The 26,029-nt window shown below is 43.0% G+C and overlaps 1 protein-coding gene across 2 annotated transcripts in view; it reads left to right on the top strand.

Annotated features, from left to right (window-relative positions):
* The window catches only part of LOC137563141 (aminopeptidase N-like), a 62,643-nt gene that overhangs the window by 25,420 nt on the left and 11,194 nt on the right, over positions 1-26,029 (top strand). For both annotated transcript variants that reach the window (XM_068275239.1, XM_068275238.1), the window contains exons 9-17: positions 231-296; positions 735-916; positions 2,860-2,936; positions 5,136-5,269; positions 7,221-7,276; positions 7,876-8,023; positions 13,767-13,858; positions 17,761-17,868; positions 22,110-22,277. In XM_068275239.1, coding sequence (XP_068131340.1) covers positions 231-296; positions 735-916; positions 2,860-2,936; positions 5,136-5,269; positions 7,221-7,276; positions 7,876-8,023; positions 13,767-13,858; positions 17,761-17,868; positions 22,110-22,277 — 1,031 coding nt within the window. The remainder of the gene's footprint in view (positions 1-230; positions 297-734; positions 917-2,859; positions 2,937-5,135; positions 5,270-7,220; positions 7,277-7,875; positions 8,024-13,766; positions 13,859-17,760; positions 17,869-22,109; positions 22,278-26,029) is intronic.

Raw genomic sequence — 26,029 nt, 5'->3', positions numbered from 1 at the left:
TCTACCAGCATGGGCTTCCTACGGTGCAGGCACGGAAGCACTTGTGCCAGAAGAGGTGCGCAACCCCTATCAGCTGGAGGGTCCTGGGCAGAGGACCCGAGGACATTGATGGAATTAGGATCCAGAGGCTTCCCTCTCTTTAGGTAAATGATTTTGTTCCGAGCTTCGGCTTCAATTTTAAGTTAACCTACAGATACAAATATTAATGAGACTCTTCTTCTGTTTTCCAGTCATATCTGGATCGTTTTAAATACGACAACACGGTATACACTGACCTGTGGACTCATCTACAAGCGGTAACTCTACATTTTAAATGTTGTATAAATAAGCTGAAGAATGTGTTGTGGCTGTATTGAGTGGTGTTTAGTGGGGGGCACAGCTTAGTTCTCCTTCGCTTCTCATCCTCCTCCTGTTTCTGATTTTCCTGCACCCTCACCTCTGCAGCAGAGTCCTCAGCAATTGGGCAGTGGGTTGTAACATTTGATACATTATTTTTTTTTTATTCATTTCAGTTATAGGATTTACATTTAAAATGTAGAATTTACATTGCAATTTGCAAAACACCACATTTTGATTGTATCTTTATTTTACACAGCACAGCATTCTAACTTTTTGGAAAACAAGGTTGCACCTATCTGTCTGTATATCTAGCTCTTTATGTATCGATCCATCCATTCACCTCCCATCGTATGTAATTAAAACATTGAAAATAGTCCTTATGTGTTTGTTTTCAGGCTGTTGACAATCAGAGTGCTGAAACCCTCCCGCCAGGCGAAAATGTTACAACCATCATGGACACCTGGATCTTGCAGATGGGTTTCCCTGTTGTGAAAGTAGATACAGTATTAGGATCAGTTACCCAGACCCACTTCCTGCTAGATTCCGACTCAGTGGCTCCTCCTCCCTCACCGTTTAAGTAAGTTAATGCTTGGAATATAATTGAAAAACTCTAGCTCTTTGAACTTCTTGAAAATTAAATCAGGTGTCTGTCCATCAGCGTGAGTGGAGCAGCAATAGATCAAATGAGCCCATGTTAGATAGTAGTATGACTATGCAGTATGACTATGATTGGGAGACCAGATACAGAAGCAACTATAAATGATTATTGCACTTTTACAGCACTGTCAAAAATAAAACATTAAGTTTGTGAATACTATTGATCTCTTTAGTGTCATGTCTTAAAGGACATCTGAGAAGAAAATAAACTGATGAGAAAAACAATTGTATCTGTCCTACTTCTCCTAAAATGACTTTTATCTAGATTTCCCACAGTTTTTTATTTAAATCTATTTTTTAAGTTTTTACTGCTTCATTGTCTCTCCTTAATGACACCTTCATTGAAGAATGTCAGAGCTCATATCTATGAATTATTGACTTTGTTTATCTATTTCTTGCTCTTAGAAGCCATTTACTGACAGGCAAGTGTTTTATAGCTGTAATTACTTATCAGTGAGGGTTATGCTATAGTCTGACCCAGTCCGACCCGGTCCCGACCTGGACAGAAACTGCCACTTGCATACCTGATGTTTAACTCTTTCAGACAGAGAAAGAAAAAAAGGAGCACATCCTAGTTATTTGCATGCTTGGCACTGTACATACACATGTCTATCTCATCTTGTCACATGTCACCTCGGTTGTCCTTTAAGTGTACTTATACTTTAGTGTGCTTAAAATGCCTTGAAATGGGTTGGGTTCCTGATTAGTATTAATTTACCTTTTCTACTTGAATAGTGTAAAACTGTCTATACTTCTAATTTGATTCTTTAGACTCATTATCATCTCTGTGCTGAAGGGCTGATGGCATCTGCAACCACTGAGCTCTGGACTACAGATGGCTTATTTTTGTTGTGTAGACCATAGCAGTGACAAGTTGGCATTTTAAAACATAGTAAAATCAGTAATGCAGATACTTGCATAATTAATCAGACCCTCGTGTAGATTATTTTAAGCACACTTAAAGTGAACCTGAGGTGAAAATAAACTGATGAGATAAACAATTGTATTTTTCCTCCTACTTAAAAAAAAAATACTTTTTTTTTTTTAGATATCCCATTGTTTTATTTTATATTAAAACATTTACTAAGTAGATTTAATATTTTGTTGACTCTGCTCCTCAGTGGCAGCCTATTAAGTGTCCCTAAATTAAAATACATGAACTATTGACCTTTTTTTTATCTCCCCTTGCTCTCAGAAGTTGTATTCTGCCAGGAAAACTTTTATGGCTGTAATTTGCTTATCAGTGATGTTTACCATATTCTCAACAAGGTAACGACAGGACAGAAACTGTCAATTCCATGCCTAAAAATTAACTCTTTCATGCCACAAAATAAAACAAGTAAACCAGCCAGGTTATTATGTTTTGCATTGTATATACACATGTTAATCTCATCATGTCCCATGTCGCCTTGGGTACACTTTAAAGTGTACCTGATTTGTCAAAATAAAAAGATTTAAAACTTAACCGGGACTTCCTCCAGCCCCATGAGCACTGATGCATCCCTTGCCATCCTCCCTAGTGCCTCCGTTTGCCTGGTATTTGTCCCTGGTAATCTGGCTCTGTTGCGCCAGTCGGCTGTTCTGCACATGTGCATGCATGCGCAGAAGACCCAACTGGCACGACTTAGCCAGATTACCGGGACTGATTGCGGTGGAATGGAGGCACTCAGGAAGACGGCGAGGGACGCATCTGTGCTCATGGGGCTGGAGGAAGCCAGGTAAGTATCAAATCTTTTTATTTTGACATCTCAGGTTTACTTTAAGTGTATGTACAGCAACACTATAGATATATTAAGATTAGAATATTTTTTATTTTTCTCTTGTAGTTCACTAACTGATGGCAATAATGTTCTATTGTTTTAGTTACATCTGGAAAGTGCCCATCACATATCTTAGCAGTTCTGGACATACAAGCAATTGGTGGCTTTTACAGCGTACAGGTAAAAACCCCAATTTTTTTCTATATTTCTATATGCTTTTTACCCAGTACTGTTATAAAACTGCTTAAAGTGGACCCGAGGTGAGAGTGATGTGGAGGCTGACATATTTGTTTAGTTTTAAAGAATTTCAGTTGCCTTGAAGTCCTGTAGATCTTCTGGCATCTGTAGTTTCTTAGTCACACCTGAAACAAGCATGTGGCTAATCCAGTTAGACTTCAGTCAGAGCATCTGGTCTGCATGCTTGTTCAGGGTCTATGGCTAAAATTATTAGAGGCAGAGGATTAGCAGGACAGCCAGGCAACTTGCATTGTTTAAAAGGAAATACATAAGGCAGCCTCTTTTTCACTCTCATCTTGGGTTTCCTTTAAAATGTATCTGAAGTGTTCTGTAACATGATATGAGATAACTATGAATATGTAGTTAGTCATACTTACAACTTGCCTTTGGTCCCTTTTCTTTTTTCCCACAGTAAAGATAGCCATATACACATCAATTGTAATTTGTCACACAACATGTCAAATTGATTATAATTTTGATCAAGTACTACCACCTTGACTGCACATGGGCAGAGCAGGAGCAGTGGTAGATCGACAGCCCATAGCATTGTACTGCATTGAAAAGTGCAACGTTGTGTTTTGATCAATTTTCAATAGATTTCATGCTGATTTCATGTGCTCTTTGTGGTAGGAATCGATTCCTTCTGATCAGATTCAGATCAGAAAATGATTGATCATGTTGCCACACTGGGTTCCAATCAGTGTGTGTATGGCCACCCTAAGTTTTTTTTCACTCAAGATTATTTATATAAAAAGACAATTTTTTAGACAGGTACATACAGTGAAGAAAAGAAAAAAAAATACATACATAAAAGATAAACCCTGACGATAATTTAAAATCTAAATACTGTATATGTCAGATAGCCATCCAGCACCATCCGACCATGACCCTTGCAGCAGGGTGAAGTCTACTAAAGGAATATCACAGTGAACTTTTATGGTAACATCTGCATTGAGGCCTGTTACATCATGCCTGATAAGGCACATAGGGTAATTGTCACGAATCATTTGTTCTGGAATGTGTAAGCTATCCAGTGCCCGATTGGCTACTTACACCTGGACACTGTTTACAGAGCCAATCATGTCAAACTTTGAAATACCTTATTAGCTGTCACTGGGACAGAGATAACACATCAAAGGAGAGACAGAAAAGGAGAAAGACTTAGAAAAAGTAGAAAAGAGGACTGGTTAGAGTGGTATGGAATTGCAACGCAAGCCAAGGGCCATCCAATTGAGGAAAACTATGCCGTGGGGCCAAAAGCATGGGCCTACCTCGAACACCCCCTCTCCCTCCCCCGCCCACCACCTTCCCCCCTGAACTCGTGAAGCATGGGTACCCTAACCGGAGATGATAGCAGAGTATTGCGCTGACTCATTGTATTCAAACCAACTGAACCAGGTTGGCTGCCCTAAGGTTTAATAAACTAGTGCTACAAAACCCTATAGGCTCGTACACACGTGTGACGGAAGGCAGCAACGGGTCCGTCGTCACCTTTCAGCGGGAGGTGACGATGGACCCGTCGTTGCCTTCCGTCACACGTGTGTACGAGCCTTATCACTCCGCAGTCATATGACTCCGACTGTAGTAATTCTCCCTGATAAATAATAAGAAGTCATAAAACCTATGTTTGGCTGTGACATGAACTTCAAGAGGGTCTTCGGCAGTGGCAGTGGTCTGGAGGAGGACCTGGGAAGCCTATGTAGGATCCAGATATTTCTCTCTTTTTAGGTAAGTATTTGTTTTTATTTAATGGTACCTTAGGTTCCCTTTAAATAGCCTCAATAGCATATATTCTGCTAGAATATATTGTTCATATCAGATGTCTAAAGTGTCATTTAAGAAAAAAAAATCTTCTCACATAGTTGTGGTCACATGACCACAAGCAGTCATGTGACCACTGTGGCTGGTTGCATCTGCATGAGATTTCGCTAGAGTTGGGGAATGCTTCCCTTTTCATTTTTGGGTCTACAGGTATCAAAGAGGAAGTGTTCCCAGGAGGTATCTGTTGAGAAAGTGTAGCAATTTTTTTCTGCTAGCACAGATTAGCTGAAACTGAAGTTCAGTTGTAACAGTATTCTGTTTAGTCTCTTGAAAGTTTGTTTCTGTGACTGTATTCTGATTCACATTTCTCTGACATTTCAGACACACACAATGACTTTAAGGTTACTGGAAATGATTGGATTCTTGTTAACATCAATGTCACTGGATACTACAGGGTTAACTATGATGATGGAAACTGGAACCGACTCCTGCAGCAGCTAAACACTGACTTCTCAGTAAGGAGAGGGTATGGGTAAGGGGCAGGAGTCAGCAACCATAAATAAAGCAGTGAGGGTAATGTCAGGCCAGGTTCCCACTTGAGCCAGCATGAGAGGACAGTGGAGTGTCTCCCATGGTATGTTTGTAGTCTGGTTGGAGCCTGGGGCAGGTGGGTTTCCACTATAGGCTATGGGAAACACATCTGCTTGTCTGGGAAAATTGTGGACTGCACAAAAGTGCGCCTCATACTTCTTGATCTGTTCTGTTTCTGCTCTGTGCCACAAGTGTGAACAGATCCCATTTATAAAATACAATCCGTTCACTGTTTGCTTTGCATAAGGCTAAATGGACTGAAAAAAAAAATTATATATTTTAACTACTGTGGGAACTGAGCCTTATGCATAGATGGTCCCTGAGAGTAACTAGGCAGGCTACCTTGTCCAATCGGTATACCACCACCCCGTATGTATGTAATGCACACTGCACAGTATACAACCAGCATGCGTGTTGCATAATGTGAGTTGTGCTACAGGTGTTACTTTGTTGATGTAAATACAGGTAAAGTGTTTTTGCGCTGTCTGGTTTTGCGAATCATCAACCCCATTGTTCCTCACCTCTTCTGATCACTGCAGACCCTCCTGTATACTTTCCACCTGATGTAAAACAGCATCACTTATTTCCCACATATCTGTGATCCTAGTCACACATCTGTGATTTGTTATCTGCAAATCATTTCTGATCACTTCAAATCACTTTTCCACATTACAGCTATTTCCTGAGGAGGGGAACAGGCTTTACATCAGCTACCCTACTGCAAGTTGTATGGGAGGTAATAATCACAGCCCTGTTGTTAGTTTTACATATTTGGCTTAAGTTGGACTTTAAAGGAAACATAAATAAAAATGTGTTGCCCCATGATATACTTACCCGGGGCTTCCTCCAGCCCCTTGCAACCGGCATGTCCCACGCAGCATCTCCGCTCGCAGCGACCGGCCCAGGGGGGCCCTGCTGGTGCAGAGGCCAACTCCCTCTACTGCGCCTGCGCGAGCACCGCTGTCAATCAAGTCTATCTAGTCCACAGTGTACTGCGCAGGCGCAGTGTACGCTGCGGACAACGTGGACTTGATTGACAGCGGTGCTCGCGCAGGCGCAGTAGAGGGAGTTGGCCTCTGCACCAGCAGGGCCCCCCCGGGCCGGTCGCTGCGAGCGGAGATGCTGCGTGGGACATGCCGGTTGCAAGGGGCTGGAGGAAGCCCCGGGTAAGTATATCATGGAGCAACACATTTTGATTTAAGGATAGGCAAGAAGAAAGGCTTTATGTTAAGATGATTGGTTAAGATTAGGCGTATGAAGGGGATAAATAGCAAATGTCCCTACAAAACAACATTGCATATCTAACTCAGGGAACAACTACTGGTCACCTTCACCATCTACTGGTCACCATCTCTACTATGTCGGATCAAAACATACCACCTGGGATTGATGTTATTCTGCTATGCTTTGAACATGATCAGATGATCACCTGTAAAACCAAATGGATTATGCAAGGGTCTAATAATATTTGGTAGATGCAGGTACCCAAAAAGTATAAAATAATTTTAAAAAGTTAAAAAAAAAAAGTGGTATGGTTGTCTTATGTCTCCTGTGAGTGTCAACACAGCCAAAGCAGTAAATATAACTCAATAACTCAACAGAAGTGCTCAAGTCTAACTCTGTTTGGCAAAAATGCACTTTTGTGGCTATTATTGATCTTATGATGTGGGAAATGCCCGTGAATTGCATTGTTTCACCCTACTTTGTGCAATAAACTCTTAAAAACTCAGTTGATGTATATTTGCTGCATTGACTGCATTGAAGTAAATGTAAGTGAACAAAGCAAATAAATATGCTTATTTACATTTAGATGGCATGTGCAGTATAGACCTGAAATAAAATAAAGTACCCCTGTATCTCTCATTTGCTTTGCAGGCAATCCCTGTTATAAACCGTGCTCAGATTATCGATGATGCTTTCAATTTGGTCAGGTAAGGTATTGCACTTTGCTGTTTTGATGGAAAATAATTTCCCCCATGTTTTCCAAACAGGCTTATAACCAATATACTGTAACCAGATAGCAGTCTTGTACAGAGCTGTGGAGTAAAACAAGATGACAAGTGCCTGATAATATATGTTAGGATAGCAATTCTGTACAAAACAGAATGATTGGCTTACAGAGATGACTGTATCAATTCTACACAAAATCCTGCATTACATTAGCAGCATATTTGAAAATAAAGGAATTATAATTATATATAATTATATAGACCCCCTCTCAAAAGACCCACCTATTGTCTCCACCCCACCCCACCCCACCCTTTAGATTGTAAGCAGGGCCCTCCTCCCTAATGTATCCAGTTTGATTATTCAATCTTACTGTCAATCACCCCTCTCGTGGACTCGACATTCTCGTGGAATGACACTGTATTGTTATCAAATCATTTGCATGATCTTGTTTTGTTGTGAGTTTCCGTAAGTTTTACCTGTATGTTAACCCATTTATCTATTGTGCAGCGCTGCATAATATGTTGGCGCTTTATAAATACAATAAATAATAATAATAGTATATTTATATTTTTTTTCGTAGAGCAAAATTAATTCCAACCACAAGAGCACTCGAGACCACCAAGTTCCTATCCAAGGAAGTTGAGTACACACCCTGGCAGGCTGCCCTGGGCAGTCTCAGCTTTTTTGTAGAGATGTTTGATCGCTCAGAGGTGTTTGGACCAATGAAGGTAATAAATCAGTTACTAATATCTATGTCCATATTTGGTAATGACACAGTCTGGCTACCTCTACCTTTCTTCCACTTTCATCTACTGTTTCCTTTAGAAGTATAAAGTTTACGGTAGCTTTTTTCTCTTCATCATCCTTGACCCCCCTTTTCTCTCCATCTATACTGATATAGTACTATTAAAACTCAAATACTTTGGTCACATAATGAAAAGACTGAATTCTTTGGAGAAATCCTTGATGGTTAATAAAAAATTGAAGGCAATATGAGAAGAGGATAACAGAGGCTAAGATGGATAGGCAGCATATGTGAAGCTATGAACATGCCTATGCAACAGTTGAAAGACGCAGTGATTGACAGACTCATCTGGCGTGCAGACGAACGAATGAGGAGGAGGATACTGATGACAACAAATAAGTTCAGTTTAGATCTCACCACCACATCAGTGCAGATAACACACAAAGCTATTTTTCAATTCTAGGCATCACCACTAGGCCACCTCATGTCCCCAACTGCCTTTCTCTTTTAGCTTTATTCATGTCCTCTCATGTCCTAAAATGTATTTGTTTATTTTGTGTCTTAAAATTCAATGTGAGTGAAACTGAAATGATTACTCTCCTACCACCACAATTCACTGCTTTATCTTAAATAATAATAGACCAATAATAGACAACATCCACATACCTACAGCGCATAACCCCCCTCCCCCCAAGCATCCTGCTTAGGCTTCATACTGGATTTCACACAGCACATTTATTTGCTACGCACGTGTTATTATCCTCACTACTACAATGCTAGTCCACATTCCTATTATAGTCTGCCTAGATTACTGTGATGGCCTACAGACTAGTGCAACTTCATCCATGCATCATCCCTCACTTCATCATCCTTTGATTCAACAGTGGATCTGAATCATACTAAAAAATACATGTAAGAGTGGGAACTTTGACCACAGGCTCATTTACCCATGTATGGTGGCTGTTTTGCAAAATGGTCTTACTCTCAGGGCCGGCCCTAGACTTTTTGCCGCCTGAGGCAAATTTTGAAAAAATTGCACCTGCTGCTCCCCCCCCCCCCGTGCTGGAGGGGTAGCTGGCAGGACGGGGGTATTGGGCCTAGCGGCCTTAAATAGAGGCAGCCGCTACTCGTAAGAGGCACGGGCGGGGAGGACTCACCTCTTCCCAGCGTGCGCTCCACTGACGTCACTTCCTGCAGCGTTGCAGGAAGTGACGTCAATGGAGCGCACGCTGGAACGAAGAAGAGGTGAGTCCTCCCCGCCCGTGCCTCTTACGAGTAGCGGCTGCTTCTATTTAAGGCTGGAGGGGAGCGCAGATCGGGGGACCCAGGCGAGGGAGGGCCCCTCCCCGCCGCTAGGCCCAATACCCTCGTCCTGCCAGCTACCCCTCCAGCTCGGCGGCCGGCTCCCCGCACCCACGGACGGGCGGATGCCGCCCCTGGAAATTTGCCGCCTGAGGCAAAAGTTTCACCCCGCCTCATGAGCGGGCCGGCCCTGCTTACTCTGCATCCTGCATGTCCAACAGTAAAATATTAATTGGATCTGCAGATGTGTCCTCCTATGATGCCAAACTTTAACCTCAGCATTGGTCGTGTGCATAGATGGGGCCATCCAAATCACCAAGATACTCACTGACTTCCACAGGAAATGGGAGATTTTGGGCTTAGATGACCCACCAAGGACAGATAAGGCTGCACCCAATTCATTTACTGTTACTGTGCTTTTATTAGGTTAAGGCCACCTCTAAGTAATGTTGTCACTAGTTCTACTCATGTAAACTAATGCTATGTACACACTATGAGATTTTCTGGCAGATTTACTGTCAGATTGATTATTTCCAACATGTCCGATCTGATTCCGATCATTTTCAAATTGATTTCCAATAGGAGTGAACAGAAAACAGTCAGAAATCAATTGGAAAATGATCGGAAATTGATCGAAAATCAGATCAAACATGTTGGAAATAATCAATCTGACAGTAAATCTGCCAGAATATCTCATAGTGTGTACCTAGCATTAGAGTGGTTTTCCAAAAAGACTATTTCAGATCAAACCAAGGCCAAAGTCCTGATCTGTGTATTGAAAACACTGGTAGCCCAGCAGTCTACATAGAATCTATGAGCAGACTGTGCTGTTACACTAATGCACAGACATACTCGCCATTCTCACAGCACACAACAAAGATCAGATTTATGATTATGGATTTATCTGAAGGTATAGTCACAGGAAAGACGTTCTGTTATCTTAAAGTACCATTTCATTCGTTCACTTGGGTTACACTAGTGAATGTGTACTTTAGCCACAACATAACAATTATTATTATCAGGGCCGGATTTGTACTTTTTACCGCCCTAGGCCCACTTTCAGCAGCCGCCCCGTGACCAACAGCATCCTAACCATTTTTTTTATTTCAAGGGGAACTCTTGCTTTCCCCAACGCAGGATGTGTTTTAAATTCAAACGAATAGCAATTAGGTGTGTGGGGAGGGGATTTGGAACGAGGTGGCTGCAGTGCAAAAGAGGCAGGGCCATGACACGGGGAGTGCTAACTGCAATTCTAACAGTGTAACTCCCAAAACACAGGCAAACTGACCCTAAAGGTACCGTAATTAGACAGCACATAAGAACGCAGTGTTTCCCCCATGAGGTGGTGAAAAGGGAGAATCGCATCATGGATGTGCAGATGATAGCATCACGCAGTTTTTGCAGCGTTATCATGTCAGTGTGGATCAAAATCTCTGGGGAATGCCATGAAGAATAGGTAGTTCTAAAGGCAAAAGTGTCAAACTCAGTACTAGCAAGACATACAGTACCTAATAAAGTGGCCAGCGCAATATATCAATTTTCCGGTCAGGTTTCTTTTGGTTCATTTACTAGCGTACTATTTAGTAATCATGAGCCCCCAAAATGCCAAACACTGCAACAATAGCCCCAAAGTACAACATGCAGCCACTATGACCATCAAGTATTAAAAGCGACAAATGCTACCTTGCCTTGCAGCGCTGGGTCCCCAGTTGGAATCCCTGTCAGGTCAACTTCTGCAAGGAGTTTGTATGTTCCTCCTATGCCTGTGTGGGTTTCCTCCGGGCACTACAGTTTTCTCACATATCGCAAAAATATACAGATAAGTTAACTGACTTCCCCTTAAATTGGCCATAGACTACGAAACATACATTACACAATATAGACAGATATTGAGCTTCTCTGAGATGCAGTTAGTGACAAGACAATATACTATGTACAGCGCTGTGGAAGATGCTGACGCTTTATAAATAATAATACTACGGATCCTTCAGAAGCTACTGGGATTTGAAATCGAATCTGCGGCCATCGCACCTGCCTAGCAGTGGATGGCTAATCCTATTTGTGATGTCACACAGCCATGTGACTGCCCACAGGAAAGAAGTTGTGATGTGAAAGACCTGTAGGACAGAGTGCATGTCATGTGACTGATTCATTCAAAAGACAAACTTATATAGCACTTTTCTCCTGGCGGACTCAAATCGCCAGAGCTGCAGCCACTAGGGCATGCTCTATAGGCAGTAGCAGTGTTAGGGAGACTTGCCTAAGGTCTCCTACTGAATAGGTGCTGGCTTACTGAACAGGCAGAGCTGAGATTTGAACCCTGGTCTCCTGTGTCAGAGGCAGAGCCCTTAACCATTACACTTTCCAGCCATTCAGTAAGGTCATGTGACTTTTTCGCTTGTTCCTCCCTGATGCTACCAAGAGGGAGGAAGTGGTTTGACGTGACAGGAGTGCAGTCCAATATGTGCTAGTTGTGGCATACTGTTACCCTCCTACACACCTTGGGGGACAGTAGGCGACGCCATTCATGTTCTGGATCTGGGCAGTGGGTAACCGTCCAGGTCCAGAGTCCCTCTGCCAGGATGTCCGGCGGCCAACACATTGCCTGGGACAAATTTCAGCCTGGGGCATGGGACCCTGAATCAAGGAAGTGTGCAGGTAAAGCAGGAGTACCTAAAGTAGACTAGTGCCAGCAATTATTCGTCACAGAGGCACTTGTAGTACCTCACACATAAGCTATACTGGCACTTATAGTGCATCACAAATAGGCTGTTTTGACATGTAGTACATCGCATACAGGCTATGATGGCACTTGTAGTGCATAACACACAGGCTGTTCTGACACGTAGTGCATCACATACAAACTAGCCTATAATGGCACTTGTAGTGCATCACATACAGACTATACTTGCATTCGAAATGCAAATTGCCCTGCAAGTGTAGCCTGTATGTGATGCACTACAAGTCTTAGCACAGCCTGTATGGGGTGAACTACAAATGCAAGTATAGCCTGTATAGACATGTGTGTGAGGCACTACAAATACCGACATAGCCTGTGTGTAATGCACTAGAAGTGTCAGCATAGACTGTTTTTCTAAAAAAGATGAAGCGCTCTATAGTGCATTATCCAACAGGTAGTTTATTCGCAAATAAAAATTCTACTTACAGGATGTAGAATGACAATACGCTTCTCAGCGGTATGATCCACCGCTACACACATAGGCAGGGAGGCGACAACGCGCTGTGGCCGGTAGCGCGTACTCCGATGGCCAGGAGAGTAGTCCCGCTGTCCTGCTGTAGGTGTGGGCGTGGTGGTGGGTTAGCGTGCGTATAGCGTCATTACGCGTTTCGGCGCGCTGCGCCTGACGAAGGCGCAGCGCGCCAAAACGCGTAATGACGCTATACGCACGCTAACCCACCACCACGCCCACACCTACAGCAGGACAGCGGGACTACTCTCCTGGCCATCGGAGTACGCGCTACCGGCCACAGCGCGTTGTCGCCTCCCTGCCTATGTGTGTAGCGGTGGATCATACCGCTGAGAAGCGTATTGTCATTCTACATCCTGTAAGTAGAATTTTTATTTGCGAATAAACTACCTGTTGGATAATGCACTATAGAGCGCTTCATCTTTTTTAGAAAAATTTCTCTGTGCCATTTCCATTGGAGCAGCACAGTGCATCGAGCCAAGGGGGTTTTCACAACAGCCGGTCATCCCCAGGATAGGAGCGCAAGGTTTTGGAACATTTCAGCATAGACTGTGCCTGATAGCTATGCTGGCACTTTTGAAACTTTAGGTGAACTATCGAGGCATACTAAGCCAATGCATTCCGCCCATTGTCCCCTCCCCCAGCTGTCACTCACGCAGCCTGTTTCTCCACAGACATTCGGCACGGTCCCGGGGGTGCCTCTCCCAGTCTGATGAACTTGTCCTCCATGGGGCACATGGCTCCAATCCTCCTCGGCTCCTGTCTGCCTCCTTCCCGGAAGTTATTTGAGCCGCTATGTGCCATGATCCACAGCCACCAGCAGGCAGCATCCCTGCACCCGCCGTGTCACCCGAGTGAGGGCGGCAGCTCCAGCCAATCCCGCTGCACACTGCCACTGACTTCCTGGGAATCCTCACCACTCATAGGCTCAGGCTGGCAGGCAGGCAGGAACTGGGGTAGAGGAGGGCGGAGATGTCCGTTTCTGCTCGCGGTTTTGAATAAACCACATGGCTTGGGCAATTTATAATTAAGGGTGTGCATGGATCGGGAGTCGGTCGCAGACTGTCTCCAATGCGCCCTTAAAAGTCTGCCGCCCTAGGCATGTGCTTTGGAGGCCTTCCCACAAATCCGGCCCTGATTATTATTAATTTGTATAGCGCCAACATCTAACATTTTTATTCTTCATCTTCATTACAATGTAATGGTTCCATACAGGCTTACATGAGGCAAAAAGTTCGACCATTGTTTGATTACTTTAAGACACTGACAGGCAACTGGACCACAAGACCAGCAACCTTAACTGAACAGTAAGTACAGTGAGATAAATATTTGAACTCTCAGTTGCTGGTGACACTGAACATAGACAAAGATGAGGGAATTAAGATCTATCAGACAATGGATGGGTTTTCTATAGGGTTAATGATGCCTCTGCTTAGCAATGCTTGCATTTATTTTATGTATGTTTAACATTATTTGCAGCAAGTTATTTATATGTACTGCAGTATATGCTTTTAATCCATTTTACATTGAAAACTCTCTCTGCTCTCACTTCAGCTGCAATTTAGATATAGAATAAAGTCCCTAGAATGTGTGTTTAAGATGCAGACATATCAATGAGCACTACCATTAAGAGCAGTTTTATGGATTTAGGCTTCAGGGACTTAGAAGCAAAACTCCAACGTCCTACTGAGCACATGCAGCACACACTGTACCAAAGAGAACTAAAACGTCAGCGAAATTTAAACCTACTGTACAATGATGGCGTCAGAGCAACCTTACTCCCCCTACATATTGTTATGTTGTTCCTTGTGTGGCCCCCTCTCTGTCCTGTCCTTGTACGCCCCCCCCGTGTCACTGTGACAAACACCCACCAATCCCGTTGTACTGGGTCACAGTTGTCATACAGGTCTCATCCACTAGAGACTTCTGGAGGCGAATCCACTGTGAGCACAGTAAACATTTAAGATTGGTTGGTGTGCCCATACATGATACAATCTCGATTTTATGTACAATCAGTAAAATAAAGTTATTAATTTTGGGCTGGAATTCGAGGGTAATATGCTGCCACCACTCTCCATATTGAAAATGAGGCATAGAGACCTCAGATACATATTCCTAAAAGGAAAAAAAATGATTATTTGCAACCTAACTAGCCAAATCAAAAATTTATAAAAATAAGACAATGCAGTAATGTTTCTCTTTTTTGAGGGCATAGATTTCTAGCATAGATCAGAATAATCCTGTAACAAGGGCAAAACTGGAACAATAAAATCGTAAGTTTTATTATGAAACTATACACAAAAAATATACATTGGAGCTGCCAAATAAATATATCTGACAGCTGAAGAAATTGATTGGATAGAATAAGTAAGAGATGAGAAATGAGATAGAATGTCTAAAAGTTCAAAATACCATGTTTGGCTGAGTATAGTAAGTGATAAAGTCACTGCAATGAAATAATCCAAAGTATTGCATTTTGGCTAGTAGGCCTGTCAATTGCTGTAATTCGACAACAGATGAACGAAGGACTATGGACCTGAGCAGGTTTTTGGATTCTAACCCACTTTGTAGCTGGGGGAGGTTATGACACAAATGCAAAATTCCAGCCTTGACCCAGAGAGAGCAAATCTGGTAGAATTCCTGCTTTGCCAGTCACTCCGTGCCCATAGGTCATAACATCAAATGGACTGCACAGCTGCATTTAGTGGGGCACCACAAGTCTGCAGATATGAGACATGAGTGCTATTACATGAGTATTAATACAGTGTTACTTCAAACCTATATTACTCCAGGTTCAAAAGGTCCAGTTTGTCTGGAAACTTCCCAGAATGCTTATCTGGCTGAGCCCAACAACCTCTGCAAAGGTGGGCAACTTGGAAGCCTCCGCACCCATGAAATATGAATATAATATGGAATTTATCAATTCTTGGGTTACAGCAAGGTCAGCTGTACCTGGTAAAAGCAGCTGTTGAGTTGATTTATGAGTTTGCCAGCAGGGTACTGGAACAAGTGTTACTTGCACTTGGGAAAGGCCCCCTTTGATGTGGCTCTAAAAGCTCAGCTAATCAATTCTCTACTGACATAGCAGAGAAGGTTTAATTGTCAGCTTTCTCCTCTGACAATTGTCACTTACTAATATATGTAATTAGGGCAGTTTCTAGGCTAAATTGCACCCAGGAGGACGAGGGTGTAAAAACTGCCCCCCCTGTGGACTCGCAAACCCATACGATGCCCCCAGTATAGGTAGTCAAGTATGGAAGCCCCCAGTATAGGTAGAAAGGCATAGGTGTCCCCAGTATAGGTAGCCAGCTGTAGGTGCTCTCAGTATAGGTTAGCTAGGTATAAGTGCAGCCAGTATAGGTTAGATATTAGATATCTATAGGTGCCCCCAGCATAGGTTAGCTAGGTATAGGTGCCGCCAGTATGGGTTAGCTAGGTATAGGTGCCGCCAGTATGGGTTAGCTAGGTATAGGTGTCGCCAGTATGGTTTAGCTAGTTATAGGTGCCGCCAGTATAGATTAGCTAGGTATAGGTGCCACCAATATTAGTTAGCTAGGTATAGGTGCCACCAATATTAGTTAGCTAGGTATAGGTGCTCCAGTATAGGTAGCTTAGGTATAGGTGCCTTCAGTATAGGTAGCTAGGTATAGGTGCCTTCAGTATATGTAGCTAGGTATAGGTGCAGCCAGTATATTATTATTATTATTATTATTTAGTATTTATATAGCACCGACATCTTCCGCAACGCTGTACAGAGTATATGGTCTTGTCACTTAACTGTTCCTCTGAGGGGCTCACAATCTAATCCTTACCATAGTCCTATGTCTATGTATGTATCATGTAGTGTATGTATCACAGTCTAGGGCCAATTTTAAGGGGAAGCCAATTAACTTATCTGTATGTTTTTGGGATGTGGGAGGAAACCGGAGTACCCAGAGGAAACCCATGCAGACACAGGGAGAACATACAAACTCCTTGCAGATGTTGACCTGGCTGGGATTCGAACTGGGGACCCAGAGCTGCAAGGCGAGAGCGCTAACCACTACGCCACCATGCTGCCCAGTATAGGTAGTTAGATATAGGTGCGTTCAGTATAGGTAGCTAGGTATAGGTGCGTTCAGTATAGCTAGCTAGGTATAGGTGCCTTCAGTATAGGTAGCTAGGTATAGAAGTGCAGCCAGTATAGGTTAGCCAAGTATAGGTGCCAACCCATATAGGTGATGGAGGGGGGGAGCCGCGGCCACACTGGGACTCAGATGCAGGAAGGGGGGCCCGACTTCTCCTCCCTGTCTCCCTCTCCCCAGGGCCCCCTTCCGTGCTCCCCCATCTTTGCAGAGTAAATGCAGCGGAAGACTGTATAAGCAACTCACCTCCCTTCTGCTTCACCTGCCGATCACTTGCTGCTGGTCTACTCTGTTTGCATAGCCCGCACATATAGAATCTCTACTTCCTGATTAGCAGGAATGCAAAGAGGAGGGAGCACGGAGGGGGGCCCTGGGAAGAGGAATGGAAAGAATAGTTGGGCCGCGATTCCTCCCTCCATGACTACACCGGGGGGGGGGGGGGGGGGGGGGGGGGGGGTTGTAGTGATGCCCCTGCCTGGCCCGCCCCTAGAAACGGGGCTCTATGTAATGATGCCCTAGTGGGCCCTTCTGGTCCAACTGCCCTGGTGTGGTTGCAACCTCTGCATCCCCTATTGCTATGCCACTGCATTTGGCTGTCTGCGTGTGTTCAGTGTTTTGAAGCTCTCAGATGTAATCTGTTTTTACTGAACATCCACAGTAAAGTAATAGACTGTGGGTTTTATTCACTATTCGAGGCTAACCTAGTTAGCACGCCCAAAGGCTTTGGGTGTGCTAACTAGGGTGCTAAGTAGTTAGCACCAAGAAAAGTGAATCAGCTCGCGTGCAAAGGCCGGTGCGCGCGAAACGATGCACCTATAAGGGCGCATTGGATGCAACCTTAACGTCGCACCCATGCGCCGTTAAGGTCGCATCTAATGCGACCTTATAGGCGCATCGGGGTTTTGCGCGCACCTGCCATTGCGCACGCAAAGTTTTTGCGTGCGGGACTTTGCGTGCAAGCGCTAGTTAGCACGCACAAAGTGTCTTTAGGTGTGAAGAAGGGCTTTTCACAAGTGTGCTAACAGTTAGCACCACTTTGTGAATTAAGCCCTATGTCTTAATTTTTTGTATCATTTTCTCTTCAGATACAATGAAGTTAATGCAATCAGCACTGCCTGCAGCTATGGACTCCCAGAATGTGAAGATCTGGCCACAGAGCAATTCAGAGAGTGGATGAACACAAATAATAATATGTATGTACTATAATATTTCATATAATGTCTTTACTACAGTATATCCTATCCTATTGGAAACTGTTTAAACAGATCTACAGGCATTTTATAAACAGGATAATTAGACTTTGGTCCATAATAATCCTATTACTTAAATCTCTGCCTAGGCATTGTCCCCCACTAGTACCTGCATGCAGGGGCAATAGACCTAGTTCACAGTCCTACTTTTTCCTTACAGTCTAAACCTCCTTGTCCTCATCCAACAGTTCTGATAACAGAAGGAAGAGCTGTCAGATGTTGAAAACGGCTATTTATAACCCATATTTTTTTTACACAAAGTATACTGTGGAATTTCTTCTGCATGATTATTTTTAATAATAACTATTAATAATATAATTAATGGGTGCATAAAAAGGACCATCTGGATACTGAAATGGCGCCAGTGGATAACAAAATCTCAATAACGATAAACATAGTTAACGAATTGATTAACGATAAATACAGTTTAAAAAAAGTTGGGAGTTGATAATGAAAATATATCAACGCTAAAAATCGTAACATTCAACAATACAGCTTAACCCAACCCTACTCTCACACAGAACCCTCCCCTGGTGGTGCCTAAAACTAACCACTCCCCTGGTGGTGGCTAACTCTAACCCCCTCCCCCCCCCTCCCTCGTGGTGCCTAACCCTAACCACTCCCCCTACAGAAACACCCTTTTACACATAGAAACAATAAAATCTTTGATAACGTAAAGTCTGTACATACAAATGAAATAATACGACAAAAACGATAACGTTGCAAGCTGCCAAAATGATACCATACTTCAAAAAAATTTTATGTTCCTCTCTATAACTATGACTAAGAAATCTCTGTCTGGTCTGCAATCTCAAATAAATAAATTTGTCTGGGATGGCAAGCCTGCTAGAGTTCGAGCACAGATTCTTTATAGATCTCCCCTACAGGGTGGTATTGGTTTACCGAGTTTGTGGCATTACTATTTGCTAAACTTGGTCAAATTCTGGATTGGGGTATAGATTCTAACCCTCCTGCTTGGTATCAGTTTGAATCGATCTCAATTTCTCCTTTTTATTTATCATCCTTGGTCATGGTTGCAGCCAGGGGCGTAGCAATAGGGGTTGCAGAGGTAGCGACCGCATCAGGGCCCTTGGGCCAGAGGGGCCCCGAAGGGCCCTTCCTCAACTACAGTATTAGCTCTCTATTGGTCCTGTGCTCACAATAATCACTTCTATAGATGCTTTGAATAGTGGTAATCATTAACAAACTGTTTCCCATCCTCTTCTTGCACCTCTGACACTGTAGTTGCCATTGGCAGATTTTGGTGCGCCGTATCAATTGCTATGTATAGAGTGCTTGGGGGGCCCCATTGTAAAACTTGCATCGGGGTCCACAGCTCCTTAGCTACGCCACTGGTTGCAGCTAAAAAAGATATAGCAGCTCTTTCTGGCAAGAACAGGATTGTATCATCACTAGTCACGTAATGGATTTCCATGGCTACTTCATATTTATTTATTTATTTATTGTATTTATAAAGCGCCAACATATTACGCAGCGCTGAACATTAATTTAGGTTACAGAGAATATTTAGGGGTGACATACAGCAATATGACAATACAGGAATACAAGAAAAACCAGATCATGCAGCACAGTATGAGTACAAGGTAATGCTTAGTCAGTCACTGGATGGGAGCATGGAGATTAGGCAAGTTAGGTTCACTCAGATGCATAGCATAGGTTCACAGTAATGGAGGTGCATGATCAGGTAGGACAACAAAGGAGGAGGACCCTGCCCAAAGGCTTACAATCTAGAGGGAGAGGTAAGGACACGAAAGGTAGGGGGCCAGAGTTCAGCTCTGAGGTGCCAAGCGTATTTTGGACTCCGTGCTGTGTATCACTCCTGTTGTTTATTGCCTGAGGAAGCAGGATTTTGCCAGTGAAACGCGTTGCAACTTGTCTTTGGAGTATATAAATAAATTATTTATTACTTGAATCGACAGTACCTGTGTCTGTTTTGGGTTGGCTGGTCCACCACCGCATCGTTTAAAACGTTTTAGTGACTTTTATCCTACTGGCGCCTCTGTACAGCTCTACACATTAAGAATCCACCATTGGTGGAAGGGTGGTACACCCTCTTTTCTTCCTCTATCCACAGAGAGCGACGTCTTAATCCTGAGTGGGGACAGGCTTGGTCTCCCCACCTGCCTTTTCAGTGGTTGCCTTGGAGGTAACCCTGGTTTGTAAGTACAATACTTACGTTTCATTATTATCATTCGCACTCCTCCAATACAAGCCACACTATATTGGGCTCTCGGTTTTCTACCTTTTATATTTCAATGTTTGAACCTACAGCTTTTGAATCTCTTTACTTCGGGTTTGCTCGTCGTAAAGGTCTCATTTCTTTATTGTATGCATTGCTATTGGGACGTGAAAATGCGGACAAAATGCCATATATGAGGGCCTGGGAACAGGAATTGGGAATTAAGCTTACGCAATATGACTGGTCCCTTATCTGGACTGCAGTCTCCAAGGTGGTAAAGTCAAATATGGTGAAAGATACGGCGGTTAAGATTTTGTTTTGGTAGTATTATACCCCGGTTGAAATTCATAAAATGTATCCCTCAGCCTCTTCATCTTGCTTTCGAGTTGTGGTGTGGAAGGGTCTCTGGTGCATGTTTTTGGGATTGCCCTCGTGCACAACGTTTTTGAGACTCATGAAAAAATTTTATACGAGACGTGTTCGGTTTTCCAATCTCTTTGACTGCCCCCCAGGCCCTTTTATATATGGCTAATGATGAAGTTCCTGGAAGTTTCCGGCCCTTATATAGATACATGTTATTGGCTGCCCAATAGTCAATAGCCCTCCAGTGGAAAGCCACTGGTTTGGAGTTAGCTTTGGTTACTCAGCGTCTTGACTTGATGATGTTAATTGATCGACTCTATTATTATAGTGTTGAGAATATAACAAGATTTTATCTTATTTGGGATGCATGGAAAACATATAGACAATTTTAGTTCCCCTTGGACAGATGTGTGATGGGTTTCTATTTGTTTGAATACCTCTATGACATTCGGGACTCTTGTGTTTAGACAGGATGTTATTTTTCTTTTTCCCTTTTTTTTTTTTTTTTTTTTTGGTTTTATTTTGGGGTTGGTTTTAGTTTAGAGGTTTTTCTTTCAGTCAAGAAGAGCAACGTACTATAGAACTTATTAGATTGGACTGATCCCTAGGATCTCAGTAGGAGGCACTCCTGTGCCCCATTTCCTAGGTTGAACGGTATGGACATTGGTATTTCACTCTTCAATATATACTGTATATGCATAGGATGTGTATCCACGTTTGAAATCATTCTTTTTTTTAATTATTTGTTCTGCTATCTCTAGCTTGTTGTTGTATTTGCCTTATTGTACAATAAAGCTCTTTATAAAAAAAAAAAAAAACTTTTTATGTTCTAATGTTGTTAAAGAGAACCCGAGGTGGGGATCTTAGAGTTAAATCTATACACAGAGGCTGGGTCTGGCTATAGTGCCCAGCCTCTGTTGCTAGTTGAATATTCCCTAAATCCCCCCTGCGCTCTGCACGAGCCCATAAATTACAGCCGCACTGTCGGGCTCTGTTTACCTTTCTAGTGCCACTCACGCCACTCCCCCACCTCCTGCAGAGCGCCGATCCCCGCCCACGTCCCTTCCCTCGCCGCTGATTAGAGGGAAGGGACCCGGGCGGGGACCGGCGCTCTGCAGGAGGGGGGGGGGGGAGCGGCGTGAGTGACACTAGAAAGGTAAACAGAGCCCGACAGCGCGGCTGTAATTTATGGGCTCGTGCAGAGCGCAGGGGGGATTTAGGGAATATTCAACTAGCAACAGAGGCTGGGCACTATAGCCAGACCCAGCCTCTGTGTATAGATTTAACTCTAAGATCCCCACCTCGGGTTCTCTTTAAAGATATTTATTGGGTGCCCCATTTTCTGCTTTTTTCGCTGTGTTAACGATAAATGCATTAAAGTCTATGGTGGCGCCCTTTTCGTCCACTAGCCGCCGGGGCCCTTTTTTCCTGCTACCCATATTAATGATTAAATGCAATGTACAGTATGTCAACATTTTGCCTATGCAGGTAATTTAAGCACAGTAGTTTTGAGGACCACTTGTGTGAAAGTCTTGTACACTGTTTGTATACCACCAATAACCTTATCTGATTTGTGTTGAAGCTAAAACCACATTTAAACATGATTTGCCTGGGTTCGCAGTATTCATCCAAACCTGAGAAGCACTATCTACTGCAATGCAATCGCCACAGGAGGGCAAGCAGAGTGGGACTTTTCATGGGAGAAGTTCAAAAACACAACAAATGCACAAGAAGCAGACAAACTGAGAGCTGGTCTGACCTGTAGCAAGGAACCCTGGATCCTTAACAGGTAGGAGCCCATCGACTGATTTTGATCTTGTGCAGTTAGTAAATAAGTACCAAAGCAGCAGGGGCGTAGCAATAGCCATAGCAGCCATAGAGGCTTCTATGGGGCCCTGGAGCTGACGGGGGCCAGTGGGTACTTAATTTATTCACCATTGACTTTCTTGTACTAAAGAGAAAAGATACCCCTATACACAGCACCACTGCAGACCATATGTATCAATCAAAAAAATATATTTTTATTACAAGCTTTGCAAACACATATCAATGATACACAAACATTTAAAAACATCTAAAAACAGCATAATATTCTATTTCCAGCCATATTCAACATAATGGGCCTGCTAGATATAATAATCTATTATGTTCAGTCTCAGTGGATGTATAACCTGTAACCACTGGGGGCTCAGAGAATGAGCCCCCTCGTGGATGAACCCGGGTTCAGTAAGAATTATAAAGTGCAAAAAATTGGAACCATGAAAGTGCATATAGTGCTACACAAAAACAATCATTCAACATATGCAATAACTGTGCAACCTATCAGACTAAAAGTGCAGTTTAAATACAGTCAGAGTCACTAATGACCAAGTGGAAGCAGCCTATTAGGATCTGCAAAGAAGTGAATAAGTAAAAGATACTTAGCCGGGTATGAAAAGAAAGGCAGGCAGACTGGCATGGAAAGACGGAAGTATCCCCTCAGGACATAGCCCACATGCTCCGCGGTCGTCACTCCGCTTTGAAAGGTGAGCTATCTACCTCACCTTTCAAAGCGGAGTGACGACCGCGGAGCATGTGGGCTATGTCCTGAGGGGATACTTCCGTCTTTCCATGCCAGTCTGCCTGCCTTTCTTTTCATACCCGGCTAAGTATCTTTTACTTATTCACTTCTTTGCAGATCCTAATAGGCTGCTTCCACTTGGTCATTAGTGACTCTGACTGTATTTAAACTGCACTTTTAGTCTGATAGGTTGCACAGTTATTGCATATGTTGAATGATTGTTTTTGTGTAGCACTATATGCACTTTCATGGTTCCAATTTTTTGCACTTTATAATTCTTACTGAACCCGGGTTCATCCACGAGGGGGCTCATTCTCTGAGCCCCCAGTGGTTACAGGTTATACATCCACTGAGACTGAACATAATAGATTATTATATCTAGCAGGCCCATTATGTTGAATATGGCTGGAAATACAATATTATGCTGTTTTTAGATGTTTTTAAATGTTTGTGTATCATTGATATGTGTTTGCAAAGCTTGTAATAAAAATATATTTTTTTGATTGATACATATGGTCTGCAGTGGTGCTGTGTATAGGGGTATCTTTTCTCTTTAGTACTATGTATACATGCTCTACCCCAGCACACGCAGTCATTATTACTTGGGGTGCTGACAAACTCTTTTGCATTGACTTTCTTGTGTTCATCCACCCTCAAACTTTTTCTTAGTGCCCATGAAGGATGCGCAGTGCTGATTGCATGAGAGTGTAAATTGCCCAATTAACTCATATCCATAGGGTAGGGGCAGGTGGCATTGTTAAAGAGTGCCTACATCTGGGGCACATGAAAGTTTTGCTATGGGGCCCCATAATCTCTAGCTACACCACTGCAAAGCAGTATACATTCCCTCCTTGGAATTACAGTTCTTTATGTTGATAGTACAATACAGTTACTTAATGGACAATGTGACCATGCAGTACTAGTGCAGTACCTACCTAGTGGAACACACACACGGTACTGAATAAATGCTATAGCTGGGAGTTCTTCTCTAAGTCAGTACTCATGTCCTTTTTTTAGTCCTTTTAGCCCCAACACTAAATGGAATTCTGGTTCACCATGAGCTTGCTGGGCAATCTGTAACCATTTTCTTTAAAGGACAACTGGAGTGAGAGGGATAGGGAGGCTGCCATATTTATTTCCTTTTAACCAGTTCGGCCTATCTGGACGAGCTTCCTCGTCCAGATAGGCACTGCTGCTCCCGCCGCATCGTGCGCGCGATCGGGCGCGCGCTCCTGCCGCCCGCCGCTAGCCCCCCGATCAGTGAATGGGAATATAATTCCCATTCACCGATCTAACTTCCCCGCAGAAAAACCGACGCTTTCTAGTGAGAGAGCGCTGTATTTCTGCCCCCCAGGAAACTTCTCCGTGTTCTTTAGTTCCTGGATGCGAGATCGTTCGCATCCAGGACTTTTTTTTACTGTGGCCATCTTGTGGCCAAATAGTAAACTGCACCCACATACATTTTTATTGAAACAATTCTATTATTTTACCTTTAAAATTAGCAGTTTCCCTCCCACACCAAAAATTACCCACATACATTTTATATTAAAAAATAAAAATAAAAAAAAAATACAATAAAAAAAAACAAAACAGCATAAATAGTTACCCAAGGGTCTGAACTTTTTAAATATGCATGTCAAGAGAGTATGTTATTTTATTATTTAAAATTATAAGCTTATAAATAGTGATGGACGCAAATTGAAAAAATGCACCTAAATAAAATATCGGCACCATAAATTGTGATAGGGACATCGTTAAAATGGTGTAATAACCAGGACAGATGGGCAAATAAAATACATGAGTTTTAATTACGGTAGCGTATATTAATTTCAAACTATAATGGCCAAAAACTGAGAAATAATGAATTTTTTTCATTTCTTTCTTAATCTTCTTGTTAAAATGGATTTAGAAAAAAATAATTCTTAACAAAATGTACTACCCAAAGAAAGCTTAATTAGTGGCAGAAAAAACAAGATATAGATCAATTAATTGTGATAAGTAGCAATAAACTTATAGGCGAATGAATGGGAGGTGAACGTTGCTCGGATGCATGAGATTTTCGCCACTGCGGTGCTGAACCGGTTAAGGCAGGGGTCTCAAACTCAATTTACCTGGGGGCCGCAGGAGGCAAAGTCAGGATGAGGCTGGGCCGCATAAGGAATTTCACAATCGCGGCGCATCGCCGCCTCTGCCCACCCCTCTCACTCTTTCTTCACAGAGAGGGGTGGGGAGAGGCGGCGATCCGTGCGGCGATTGACATCAGGAGGGGCAGAGCTGAAGCTGAAAGCTCTGCCCCTTCCAGGAAATGCCGGCAGATTGCCCCCCGGGCGATTTGGGGGCTCTGCAGCCCTTGTTTAGCGGTGGGGATGCAGCGGATTACTTGGGAGCGCTGAAGCGAACTATAAGGAAGCTTTTGCCAGCGAGGGCCACAAAATATTGTATCGAGGGTCGCAAATGGCCCGCGGGCCGCAAGTTTGAGACCCTGGGTTAAGCAATACCAGTCACCTGACTATCCTGCTAATCCTCTGCCTTTAATACTTTTAGCCATATACCCTGAACAAGCATGCAGCATATCAGATGTTTCTGACAGTATTGTCAGATCTGACAAGATTATCTGCATGCTTGTTTCTGCTGTGATTCGGACACTACTGCAGCCAAATATATCAGCAGGGCTACCAGGCAACTAGTATTGTTTAAAAGGAAATAAATATGGCAGCCCCCATGTACTTCTTGCTTCAGTTATCCTTGAATGAAACAGCTGAGAAGGTTTGATCATGTTGAATTACATAATTCAAACCCTTGCTTCAGCTTCTCATGCAGTTATTTGAAAACCACCAGTTTAAGATGACTAAGAAATATATGTGTATGTGGCTGACATTAAAGTAAAAGAACAGGCATGACAGCCAGACAAGTAGTGTTTTTAGACAAAAGTAGTCAGCAATGTATTTTCCTCTCAGTTCAGGTTTCCTATGCAAGGAAGT

Source organism: Hyperolius riggenbachi, chromosome 3, assembly GCF_040937935.1.
Source record: "Hyperolius riggenbachi isolate aHypRig1 chromosome 3, aHypRig1.pri, whole genome shotgun sequence".
Lineage (NCBI taxonomy): Eukaryota > Metazoa > Chordata > Amphibia > Anura > Hyperoliidae > Hyperolius > Hyperolius riggenbachi.
This window is presented reverse-complemented; position numbering and strand designations above follow the sequence as displayed.